General features: G+C 44.0%; 2 protein-coding genes across 3 annotated transcripts in view; both read left to right on the top strand.

Moving 5' to 3' along the window:
• The window catches only part of wdr26b (WD repeat domain 26b), a 12,883-nt gene extending 1,844 nt beyond the window's left edge, over window positions 1–11,039 (top strand). Inside the window, exons 2-14 of the mRNA XM_058391931.1 lie at window positions 216–315; window positions 463–519; window positions 776–912; window positions 1,376–1,473; window positions 1,560–1,716; window positions 5,548–5,686; window positions 5,776–5,916; window positions 6,807–6,926; window positions 7,034–7,179; window positions 7,895–7,973; window positions 8,053–8,182; window positions 8,407–8,601; window positions 8,716–11,039. Of these exons, the coding sequence (XP_058247914.1) occupies window positions 216–315; window positions 463–519; window positions 776–912; window positions 1,376–1,473; window positions 1,560–1,716; window positions 5,548–5,686; window positions 5,776–5,916; window positions 6,807–6,926; window positions 7,034–7,179; window positions 7,895–7,973; window positions 8,053–8,182; window positions 8,407–8,601; window positions 8,716–8,741 (1,525 nt within the window). The 3' untranslated portion in view covers window positions 8,742–11,039. The remainder of the gene's footprint in view (window positions 1–215; window positions 316–462; window positions 520–775; window positions 913–1,375; window positions 1,474–1,559; window positions 1,717–5,547; window positions 5,687–5,775; window positions 5,917–6,806; window positions 6,927–7,033; window positions 7,180–7,894; window positions 7,974–8,052; window positions 8,183–8,406; window positions 8,602–8,715) is intronic.
• A 1,418-nt stretch (window positions 11,040–12,457) lies between these two features.
• fez2b (fasciculation and elongation protein zeta 2b) overlaps window positions 12,458–12,500 on the top strand; it is a 20,037-nt gene continuing 19,994 nt past the window's right edge. Inside the window, exon 1 of one of the 2 annotated variants that reach the window (XM_058391944.1) lies at window positions 12,458–12,500. This exon is cut by the window's right edge and continues 391 nt beyond it. The gene's annotated coding sequence lies outside the window, so the exon portion shown is untranslated. The other variant, XM_058391943.1, reaches the window with a different exon arrangement.

The following is a 12,500-nucleotide window of genomic DNA, read 5'->3' on the forward strand; positions in this document are numbered from 1 at the left end:
TGTGTATGTGTGTGTGTGTGTCCCCTTTGGTGCAGCTCTATCTTCTCTGGTGTTAAATTCTGAGCAGAATGAGAGAGAACACTGCAGTGCCACAGCAATGATGTCATCAACTTACACACACACACACACCGAGTGAACATGGTGTGCATAGATAAAGCAAAGATGTATAGTGACAAACCTCTTATTTAACAAACTGTGTGTGTGTGTGTGTGCAGTCAGACAGTGGATCTGTTGATGCAGGAGTCGGGCTGCAGGCTGGAACACCCCGCTGCTACCAAGTTCAGAAACCACATCATGGAGGGAGAGTGGGATAAGGTGTGTGTGTGTATGTGTGTGTGTGCAGTATGTGTGTGTGTGTGTGTGTGTGCAGTATGTGTTTTCAGCATATTACATCTTGTCTAAAGTAAGTAGAGTAAGTGTGTTATGCTGAACTGTTTCTACTCTGTGTGTGTGTGTGTGTAGGCAGAAAATGACCTCAGCGAACTCAAAGGCCTGATGCATTCACCCAATGCTATTGTGGTAGGAGACACAGACATTTTTTTCTGGAACTCTTCTTTGTGTTTGTGTGTTAGTGCTTCCTCTTAGCATGATTAGCATTGCTGCATCAGTTAGCAGTTAGCAATGTGCTAATGATGAAGGTGTGTAACGTCAGTGCTGTAGGGCTCCTGTTCATCGCTAGTCTGAATTATGACACAGAAATCAGTGTTAGCTAACCAGATGCTAGCGATAGTATGCTGGGTAGTTAAAGTGTGTGTGTGTGTGTGTGTGTGTGTAGAGGATGAAGTTTCTCCTCCTGCAGCAGAAGTATCTGGAGTATTTGGAGGACGGAAAAGTTCTGGAAGCGTTACAGGTGTTAAGAGGAGAGCTGACTCCGCTCAAATACAACACGGACCGAATCCACATCCTCAGCGGGTAACTTGACCCTCACCCACTCAGTATAAATAGAACACACACACACACACACACACACTGCCCCGCCTCTGTTCCACTACCCTGGACCTGTCACTTCAGACATATCAGTCTAAAGATGTAAAGTCATCGACTCGGCTGCATGTGATTGGCTGACGGCTGTATGAGTGTTCCGAACGATTTGATATGAGGGAAGCTCCGCCCCCTCCCTCCCTCTAACGTTCTGATGCAATTTGTGTGTTCATGTACAGTAACCTATCAGGGTGTGTTCCACTCAGCTAACGTTACACACCTGTACAGCGAGCATCAGCTAGCTTTATTACACGTTTATTACAAATGCTTGCAGTGGGAAATGAATAATCTAGCACTTATTAATAATGTTAAAATGCTCCCGTCATTCCCATCGCCGTGGAAACTCGCGGAAGCGCGTACGGTGATGACATCACGTATGTTACACCTTGTGCAGGTATCTGATGTGCAGTCATGCTGAGGACCTGAGAGCCAAAGCCGAGTGGGAGGGGAAAGGAGTGAGCTCACGCTCCAAACTGCTCGATAAACTACAGAGTGAGCACACACACGCACACACTATTATAGACAGTAAAGACTACATGTCTTATTTATATTGTGTATATTTATGTGTGTGTGTGTAGCGTACCTCCCCCCCTCGGTGATGCTGCCCCCCAGGAGGTTACACACACTCCTGCGTCAGGCTGTGGAGTTACAGAGAGATCGCTGCCTTTATCACAACACCAAGACAGACAACAACCTCGACTCTGTTTCACTACTGCTGGACCATGTGTGCAGCAGGTACACACACACACACACACACACACACACACACACACATATATATATATATATATATATATATATATATATATATATATATATATATATATATATATATATATATATATATATATATACACACAGTAATCCCTCTCTATATCACAGATTTTTATTTGGAACATAACTAGTTTTTTTGTGGATTTTTCTGGTATATCACGGTATCTGCAAAAGCCAAAAGTGAATTGATTTTAGGTCATTTATTTAAAAAATACAATTATTAATTACAAAATCTAAACATTAATTAAAATGTAAAACAGTAAAATGTTAATAACATATCAAATACTGTACAGCGTAGCGTTGTTTTGGAAATCGCAGTGCGGGGATGCTGAAAATCTAAATACAGCATGGCTGGAGGAACGAGTCTGGCCAATCGGAATGCCCCATTCATTTAATCACAGTTGTGATTTGGCTGCTGGCTCTGCGTGCAGTTGGGGAAAGGGAAGCAGAGTTCTCCAGCATCACAGTTTTTTTCGTGTCACTGTCCCGAGTGTAAATTTACTGTCCCCTCAAAATAACTCAACACACAGCCTTTAATGTCTAAACCGTTGGCAACAAAAGTGACTCCACCCCTAAGTGGAAATGTCCAAATTGGGCCCAATTAGCCATTTACCCTCCCCGGTGTCATGTGACTCGTTAGTGTTACAAGGTCTCAGGTGTGAATGGGGAGCAGGTGTGTTGAATTTGGTGTTATCGCTCTTACACTCTCTCATACTGGTCACTGGAAGTTCAACATGGCACCTCATGGCAAAGAACTCTCTGAGGAACTGAAAAAAAGATTTGTTGATCTACATAAAGATGGCCTAGGCTGTAAGAAGATTGCCAAGACCCTGAAACTGAGCTTCAGCACGGTGGGCAAGACCATACAGAGGTTTTACAGGACAGGTTCTACTCAGAACAGGCCTCGCCATGGTCCACCAAAGAAGTTGAGTGCACGTGCTCAGCGTCATATCCGGAGGTTGTCTTTAGGAAATGGATGTATGAGTGCTGCCAGCATTGCTGCAGAGGTCGAAGGGGTGGGGGGTCAGCCGGTCAGTGCTCAGACCATACGCCACACACTGCATCAAATTGGTCTGCATGGCTGTCGTCCCAGAAGGAAGCCTCTACTAAAGATGATGCACAAGAAAGCCCGCATACAGTTTACTGAAGACAAGCAGACTAAGGGCATTACTGGAACCATGCCCTGTGGTCCGATGAGACCAGGATAAACTTATTTGGTTCAGATGGTGTCAAGCGTGTGTGACGGCAACCAGGTGAGGAGTACAAAGACAAGTGTGTCTTGCCTACAGTCAAGCATGGTGGTGGGAGTGTCCTGGTCTGGGCCTGCATGAGTGCTGCCAGCACTGGGGAGCTACAATTCATTGAGGGAACCATGAATGCCAACATGTACTGTGACATACTGAAGCAGAGCATTATCCCCTCCCTTCGGAGACTGGGCCGCAGGGCAGTATTCCAACATGATAATGACCCCAAACACACCTCCAAGATGACCACTGCCTTGCTAAAGAAGCTGAGGGTAAAGGTGACGGACGGCCAAGCATGTCTGCAGACCTAAACCCTATTGAGCATTTGTGGGGCATCCTCAAACGGAAGGTGGGGGAGCGCAAGGTCTCTAACATCCACCAGCTCTGTGAGGTCATCATGGAGGAGTGGAAGAGGACTCCAGTGGCAACCTGTGAAGCTCTGGTGAACTCCATGCCCAAGAGGGTTAAGGCAGTGCTGGAAAATAATGGTGGCCACACAAAATATTGACACTTTGGGCCCAATTTGGACATTTCCACTTGGTGTACTCACTTTTGTTGCCATCGGTTTAGACATTAATGGCTGTGTGTTGAGTTATTTTGAGGGGACAGCAAATTTACACTGTTATACAGGCTGGACACTCACTACTGTACATTGTAGCAGAGGGTCATTTCTTCAGTGTTGTCACACGAAAAGGTATAATAAAATATTTACACAAATGTGAGGAGTGTACTCACTTTTGTGAGATACTGTACATACAGTACTCACTATAAATGTGATATTTCTACCAATTTACCCAAAATTCCTCTCGCTGTATGCTTGCAAATGTTTTTTGTGTGTGTTTAAAGAGTGTGTGGTTGGGTCATTTATGGCTTAAGTAATTAAAACAAGCATTTGGGAGTGGCGTCCATGTATCGCAGATTTTCATTTATCGTGGGTGGGTTTGGAATGTAACCCCAGGGATAAACGGGGGATTACTGTATATACACTACTCTCAAAAAGTTAAGGATATTTGGCTTTTGGGTGAAATTTATGGAAAATGTAAAAAGTTCACACTACAGTGATATTATATAATGAAAGTAGGGCATTTAAGTAGAAGCTGCAATGGTGATTTCCTCATCTCAAACAATTTATTGAAACAAAAGCCAACAACAGTGGTGGGTATACCACAACAAAAAATGTCAGTGTCTCAATAATCTGTCATGTGCCCTTGACCATCAATTACAGCTTGACAACGACGTCTCATGCTGTTCACGAGTCGACTTATTGTCTGCTGAGGCATGGCATTCCACTCTTCTTGAAGGGCGGCCCTCAGGTCATTGAGGTTCTGGGGTACAGGGTTACGAGCCTCTACATGGCGACTCAGCTGATCCCATAGGTTTTCTATGGGATTCAGGTCTGGAGAAAGTGCAGGCCACTCCATTTGAGGTACCCCAGCCTCCAGCAGCCGTTCCCTAATGATGCGACCTCGATGAGCTGGAGCATTGTCGTCCATGAAGATGAAATTAGGCCTGTGTTGTTCATGCAGGGGCACAATGACTGGATTAATGATGTTATTCAGGTAGTATTGGCTTGTCACTGTACCATTCACAAGATGCAGGGCAGTTCTGTATTGAGTAGACACACCTGCCCAGACTGTAACACCACCACAACAGTGGCTGCTTGATGTACATGGTTTCGAATGGTCTGACGTGACACTTGGGTTCCTCTCACCTCCGTTAAATGTGCCTGGAGTTGAGTGGCATTCAACATCCGGTTCCGCAGGGCACTGTTCACAATGAAGCGGTCATCAACATGGGATGTGGCCAAAGCACGTCCACTTCTATGCCTTTCTGTGACTCTTCCAGTCTCTCTGTATCTCTGTCGCAACCTGCTGATGACACTCTGTGACACTCTAAGCTCAGTGGCCACTTCCCTCTGAGAACATCCTGTTTGAAGCCTCACAATGGTGAGGTTCTGTTGATCAATTGTTAGGTGTGGTCTTGGTCTCATGATGTCAAAATGTGAACAGCATGATGAAGAGGACTGTTTAAATACCAATTCTAATTGAACCAGAAAATTTATTGGTGGATTCATGGATCAAACACCAGTTGTGAATTTTGCCGTTAAGCACCTTGTTAGAGAACAGCAAGTTCTGCAAAAAGTACTGAAACACTGAACAGTTGGACATGTGCATTCAAAAGTGTAGAGAAGGTCAAATTAAGTTCACCTGCAAAGGTTATAGTGCATTTTAGGTGCATCCTGAAATTTCACCCAAAAGCCGGATATCCATAATTTTTTGAGAGTAGCGTGTATATACACACACACACACACACACACACACACATCACCATCACTGCACACACACACACGTCAAACTGATTGTGGGCGTGGCCTGTCCAAAATATTATTTACTGTTATATATCATTTGTATAGAGTTGAGAAAATGGAGGCTTACCTGTCACTTGCAAGTGCTCACTTCCTATCTCATTTCTTGACACCCACACACACTAAGTTTTATTTATATTGTGTGTGTGTGTGTGTGTGTGTGTGTGTTTTTTTGGTGTTTAGGAAGCAGTTCCCATGTTACACTCAGCAGATTCTGACCGAACACTGTAACGAGGTTTGGTTCTGCAAGTTCTCCAACGACGGCACCAAACTCGCCACTGGATCCAAAGACACCACGGTGATCGTGTGGCAGGTGGTCCCGGTCCGTACTCTCCGTTTCCTTCAGTCTCTGTGAGCAGTCACTAAGGCGTGTCCGACACTCACCTTGTTCTCCTGTCCACACTGTAACAGGACACACACCAGCTGAAGTTGTGGAGGACATTGGAGGGTCACGCATATGGAGTGTCTTACCTGGCCTGGAGTCCTGATGACGTTTACCTCATTGCCTGTGGCCCAGACGACTGTTCAGAACTCTGGCTCTGGAACGTACAGGTAACTCCAGGCTGTATTCTGCTACCTGGCCTCCAGGGGCAATATATCGTTATATCTACACATGGTATGTACCTCTACCTCTCCTCTAGGTAACTCTGACTCCCAGTGCATTATTTCCTGATATGTCCTCCAGGTAACTCCACCATCAGGTGGTCAATAATCGTTAAATGTTTCTCAGAAATCTGTGGACCATTCCCTTACTTGTCCTCCAGGTAACTTTATTCCCAGAGGCACTTCTTGGGGTCACCATTCCTCTTTTTTTTGCCTGCCCTGGTAACTCCGCCTCTGTATACTCTACATAGTTACCTGCCTGTCAGTTAACTCCGCCTGTATATACTCTACATAGTTACCTATCTATTAGGTAACTCCGCCTCTATATACTCTACATAGTTACCTGCCTATCAGTTAACTCCACATCTGTATACTCTACATAGTTACTTATCTATCAGTTAACTCCACATCTGTATACTCTACATAGTTACTTATCTATCAGTTAACTCCGCCTCTATATACTCTACGTCTCTGCTCTGCTCATCGGGTAACTATGCAGAGTATATAGAGGCGGAGTTTCTTGGTTGGCGGGTAACTACCATTCCTATTTCCCAAATAATTCCACCCTGTGGGGACTTACCTTCCCTCCAGGTAACATACTTTTAGAGGCATTACATTATTACCTGCAGGTGTTCGTTACTTTTACCTGCCCTCAAGTCCACCCCAGTGGTCAGTAACGGTTACTTCACATACATGACTTCGTCTCAGAACTCATGGTGTGTTAAGGGTGCTGCAGGTGACGCTGTTACACTGCTCCTGTTTGACTGTGTGTGTGTGTGTGTGTAGTGGACTGTAATGTATTGTGTTAAAGGTGAGTGTTGTCGCCTCCTGGTGTTCAGACAGGTGAACTGCGTACAAAGATGAGTCAGTCTCACGAGGACAGTCTGACCAGTGTTGCCTGGAACCCTGATGGCAAGCGATTCGTTACAGGAGGACAGCGAGGACAGTTCTACCAATGCGTGAGTAACTTTCATTCATCTTCACCTGTCCAGGTGTCTCTCTGTAGGTCGTAGCTCCGTTTCTCCAAGTGTGTGTATCTGCAGGGTTTCATGTGTCTCTGTCTCAGGATCTGGACGGTAATCTGGTGGACTCGTGGGAAGGAGTGCGTGTCCAGTGTTTATGGTGTGTGAGTGACGGCCGTACGGTGCTGGCCTCCGATACACACCAACGCATCCGTGCCTACAACTTCGAGGACCTGACCGACAGAAACATGTAATAATCATCGTAATTACACTTTTCAGTGCAGCTAAATAGCCAGAATGGCTGTTATAAGCTAACAGAGTGTCCTCGCCTGAGCTAGCTGTGTCAAACCCACGTTTATTATTATTGACAGTTTTTCCACTTCATGCTAGCGTGTGAATCAGACGGCTGTGTAGATAACCACGTGAATGATTTCAGCCAATCAGCAAAGACCTCAGGACAGCCTCCTCAGGCCAGCCACCTCAGGAGGTGGGCGGGAGCACCAGAGTCCAGCGCCCCTTCTCATATATGATGTCTATGCAGCATAGCTCCGCCCACAAATTTAAATTAGTCACATGACTCTCGAAATCTCTATAATCTGTGTCCCTGGTCCTGGAATGTTTCCTCACTTATGACCTATGTGGCAAAGCCCCGCCTCTGAGGAATTTATCCACTCCTCTTTTCAGCAAGTTTACAAAACAATGCCAGCTTTTTTAACAAGATGCCACGCCCCTTCAATCATCATATGGACAAATTTAAATAACGGATTTTTTTCCTAGAGCGTAATCTCATTTGTGACCTATGCAACAAAGCCCGGCCCCAATTTTGTTGTAAAGCCCCACCCATTTTTTTCTTCTTTTCAAATCATTAACATTTACCAGTTACAGATATCGGATATCGGTTTTTAATATTTAATGGAATAAAAAATAAAAACTCTTATTTTGTTTGTGTTTTTTCTCTCATGCAGAGTTCAGGAGGATCATCCGATCATGTCTTTCACCGTTTCTAAGAACGGACGATTAGCTTTGTTAAATGTAGCAACTCAGGTGAGTGTTAACTGGATAACACTTAATAAAACAGCAGTGTGTGTGTGCGCGTGTGTGTTAATGATATTTCTGGATCCAGGGGGTTCATCTCTGGGACCTGCAGGACCGTGTGTTGGTCAGGAAGTATCAGGGAGTGACGCAGGGCTTCTACACCATCCACTCCTGCTTCGGTGGCCATAACGAGGACTTCATCGCCAGCGGCAGTGAAGGTACAGAGTGAAGCTTCATCAGGTTTCTGGATAAAAAACGTACACAACTCTGGAGAAGAACCAGAACCTGCAGCTAGGGCTTTAAATTTAACAACACACTCGCATGACTTTAGGTCACTATAATGGTCAGCTGGTCGCTTGTTAATTAGTTATAAGTCACTAATTAATAATGATAAAGGCTACTTATTACTAGTTGTTAACTGTTTTGTGTGTGTGTGTGTCAGATCATAAAGTGTATATTTGGCACAAGCGTAGCGAGCTGCCTATAGCCGAGCTAACCGGACACACCCGCACTGTGAACTGTGTTAGCTGGAACCCGTGTGTGCCGAGTCTGATGGCCAGCGCTTCAGACGACGGCACGGTTCGAGTGTGGGGCCCCGCCCCCTTCCTCCACACACAGGAAGTGGACACTTTCAACGGTAATGCGTGTTTCCTGTTCAGTGAACACTGTACACTTCACTGAAATCTCTCTTCTCCCCCTCTCTCTCTTTCACTCTCTCGTTTTCTCTCACACACTGTCTGTTTCTCCACAGAGAACTGCAGTAACATGGACAGTTGATGATGATGATGATGATGATGATGATGAAGTCCATTTCAGAGAAACATTCAAAAATATCTAAAGAACCGAGATTCCACGTCAAGAACAAACGAACAAAACCAGAACAGACAATACAGAGTAACAACCTGCGCCAGCGTGTGTGTGTGTGAGAGAGTGTGTGTGTGTGTGTGTAAGTGTTTGGGAGTTCAAAATCGTCACGGTGACTAAATCCGTCTCCATGGCAACCCAAAAAACATGCCGATTTCCAGATCGTTAGGTAAACGAGAGGTGGAGGGATGAGGGGGATAATAAATAGTCTCACTTCTCTCTTCACTCGTTCGTCACACACACACCATTACTGTTCTTTAGTTCTTTCTTTTTTCTTTTTTTTTTACATTTTTATTTAAAGATATTACTAACCCAAGCAGTTTATTTGGTCACACCTCCTCCACACTCCCTCATCCCTCCATCCATCCATCCATCTGTTCTTCTCCTGATTCCCTCACTTCTGACAGGGTTACTGATTGCAGGATTGTGTGTGTGTGTGTGTGTGAGGAGAAATAGGAATAGTTTTAATCTGATTCAGAGCCCCACTGAGACCTTCATCTGTGGAACAAAAAAAATGACGCCAGTTTTGTAACCTTATTGTTTTAAAAAATAATAACAATAAAAAATGAGGGCTGTTTTCTTTCCAACAATTTTTTTTTGTTTGAAATATAATTCGGTTTAAAAAATAACCGTTCCTGTGAAGAGAGGGTGGAGGTTTAGCAAAATAATAAATCCACTGTGACCCTTCAGCTGTCAGTGGACACGCCCACTGTGGTGGGTGTGGTCGTACCTGTGACATCATCACAGAACCCTCCACGCCCTGAGGATTCAGATCATGTACAGATGTAACACTTTTCAGCCTGTTGTTTTAGTTTACTCGCCCCCGAGCTAGCTGTGACGAACCCATGCTGGCGTGCGAATCAGACGGCTGTGTAGATAACCACGTGAACGATTTCAGCCAATTGGCAAAAGGCTGTGACCTCAGGAGGGGGCAGGGGAGCACCGGAGTCTCCACGCTGGCTTCTGATTGGATGCAGTGCATTTCCTGTGTAGTCTGCAGCGAATGTTCCTGAAGCCCCTTCTCATATATGATAATCTATGCAGCGTAGCTCCGCCCACAAATTTCAATCAGTCACATGACACTCAAAATCTCTATAATCTGTGTCCCTGGTCCTGGAATGCTTCCTCACTTATGACCTATGCAGTAAAGCCCCGCCTTTGAGGAATTCATCCACGCCTCTTTTCAGCAAGTTTACAAAACCATGCCCCTTCTTTTTTTTTTTTCTTATAGACTTAACAAGATGCCACGCCCCTTCAATCATCTCACAGACGAATTTAAACAAAGGTTTTTTTTCTTTCCTAGAACGTAATTCATTCATGACCTATGCAACAAAGCCCTGCCCCAAATTTTGACAAAGCTCCACCCTTTTTTTTAAGTTCTAGGAAACGGGCCCGGTTCATACAGTTGCCCCGCCCCTTTGTGTGTGTGTTCCTGTTTGAGGAACGCTTCCTCATTTATGACCTATGCAGCAAAGCCCCACTCAAAAAAATGGCATTTCACATAAAAGCCCCGCCTCTTTTTGAGTTCCAGCTTCGGAGCGGTGTAAAAGGGGGCGTCGTCGCTTTGCACTACGTATAATAATCCACTCGTATTTCAGCCGTCGTGATATTTCTGCCACAAACGCTGGTTTTTGGTGAAATCTGCCAACATGCTGGAAATTTCTGACATGGGAAAAGTGTTTTTTCACGCTGTTGGCTCGCTGTGTTTACCTTTAGGTACAAAAAGACATTTTTTCAGGCAGTAAAGTTTTTTTATTCACAGAGTTTAGAGCTTTCAATTCCCCTTTTGTTTTTTGGAAAGAAACAATATTTACTATGGACTGATAGTAATGCCTTTTTCTGTTTTTATTACATTTTTTGTTACATTTTTTGGGGGGTTATGATTTGTTTTGTTTTGTTTTTGGTTTTTTTTGGTTGATCCTTTATCCCTGTATTATCATATTAAACTATAACCAGCCAAATCGTCTCCTCGTTATTAATTTTTTTATGATTTAACCTTAACATTTATTATTTTTTGGTTCATTTCTTACATTCATATCATTTTTTTTAAAACCATTTTTTTTAAACATTTAACATGACTTGATAACTTCTAAGTGCACTATGGAGAGAGCGGAGCCGAATGAGACGCTCTGAGGCAATATGTCGGGTTTGGATATGAGATTTTTCTTCCTGTATGTGCCATTTAAAGAAATAAAAAAAAAAAAAAACAAAGAAAGGTTTTGTACTTTAAACAGTTTTACAGCCTGGTCTGAAGGAGCGCTGTGGGGTTCGATTTGGTTTTTCTCCCCTAAATGTTTTGAATGGTGATTTGGTAAGAGGTATTTTCACCTCCAGTTGACTGTTTAAGCCACGCCCATTTCCCCACCTTCTTTGGGATCTCAACTTCTACATCGAAAAAAGCTGCTACTCCACCCATCTTTAGCCCCGCCCATAGATCGCTTTTCTTTTTCTTTAAACCCCTTGGACTGTGTGTTTGGTTCAGTTTGAGTAAATATCATAAACCTACCCAGAATGCATTTCTACATTAAAACCGAAGGTTGTTTCGATCACAGAATGGCGGCCGAGGCTGATAGAGTTTAAACAGAGGCCGCCCGCTCTGAGTGCAGGAGTCACTCGCCCCCGGGTCGTAAGAGGAAGTCATCTTTGATCGGCTGTTTCAACTTTTCACCTGTAAATCCTCAGAAAACAAGGCGGTGTATTTGCACCGTCTCAACCCCAGCGCATCTTTATGCAACTTCTCCTGTGACCTGTTTGGCTTCTCATAAGGCCTTACATTGTGGTGAATAGAGCATAGGAGTGTGTGTGTGTGTGTGAGAGAGATTTGGGGAAATGATATGGGTGACTCCTTTACGTGTTAACTCTGTTCTATCACATGTGACTGTACTGTTTTGTATTGTTGTGTAGGAGATGTGTTCACTAGGCATATTTTCAATAAAGCTTTCAGGGTTTTGAAAAACGCTGTGCGCCATGCTGATGACTTGCTGAGTGAGGCGTGGAGTCATTAAACATAGAAGCGAAGATTTATTCCTTTATACAGTGGAATAGTTGAGCTGTCTTTATTTCTCACATATGCATGACTGCACAGTGAAATTCTTTCTTTACATATCCCACCCTTGGGGGTCAGAGCGCAGGGTCAGTCACGATCCTGACCCCTGGAGCAGGGTGGGGTTAAGGGCCCAGCCGTGGCAGGTTAGCGGTGCTGGGGCTCGAACCCTGGTCTTCTAACCATTAACCCAGAGCTTTAACCACTCGAGCCCTGAAGATATGATAATGAACCATGTTGTGCTAGTGGACAAGTTCTTGGTTTTGGTGTCTGAACCTGGAGATATATTTTTCTGGATTGATCAGCAACAAAAAAAAGTACGCTAGCTAATTTATTATAATCAGAAATGTGTTCTGTAAAAAGTTTTTAATCACTACTACAGTTAATTAACAATGTTTAATGGATGTTTGAATGGAAAACAAACACTTAATGTGTACAAGGTTTATTTTATATGGCTAATATATATATTTTTTAAAATACACTAGTAAATAAAGTATGAAGGAATACAACGTGTAAAGACTTGGCGTCGCCATTTTGAATTCTTTGCGTTTACGCTGTGCGTGCGACGTCACGACGCACGGTTACGTAGCACCGACTCGTTTAATGGACTGGACGCGGAAGAGTGCCGT

The sequence above is a fragment of the Hemibagrus wyckioides genome, linkage group LG06, assembly GCF_019097595.1.
Source record: "Hemibagrus wyckioides isolate EC202008001 linkage group LG06, SWU_Hwy_1.0, whole genome shotgun sequence".
NCBI lineage: Eukaryota > Metazoa > Chordata > Actinopteri > Siluriformes > Bagridae > Hemibagrus > Hemibagrus wyckioides.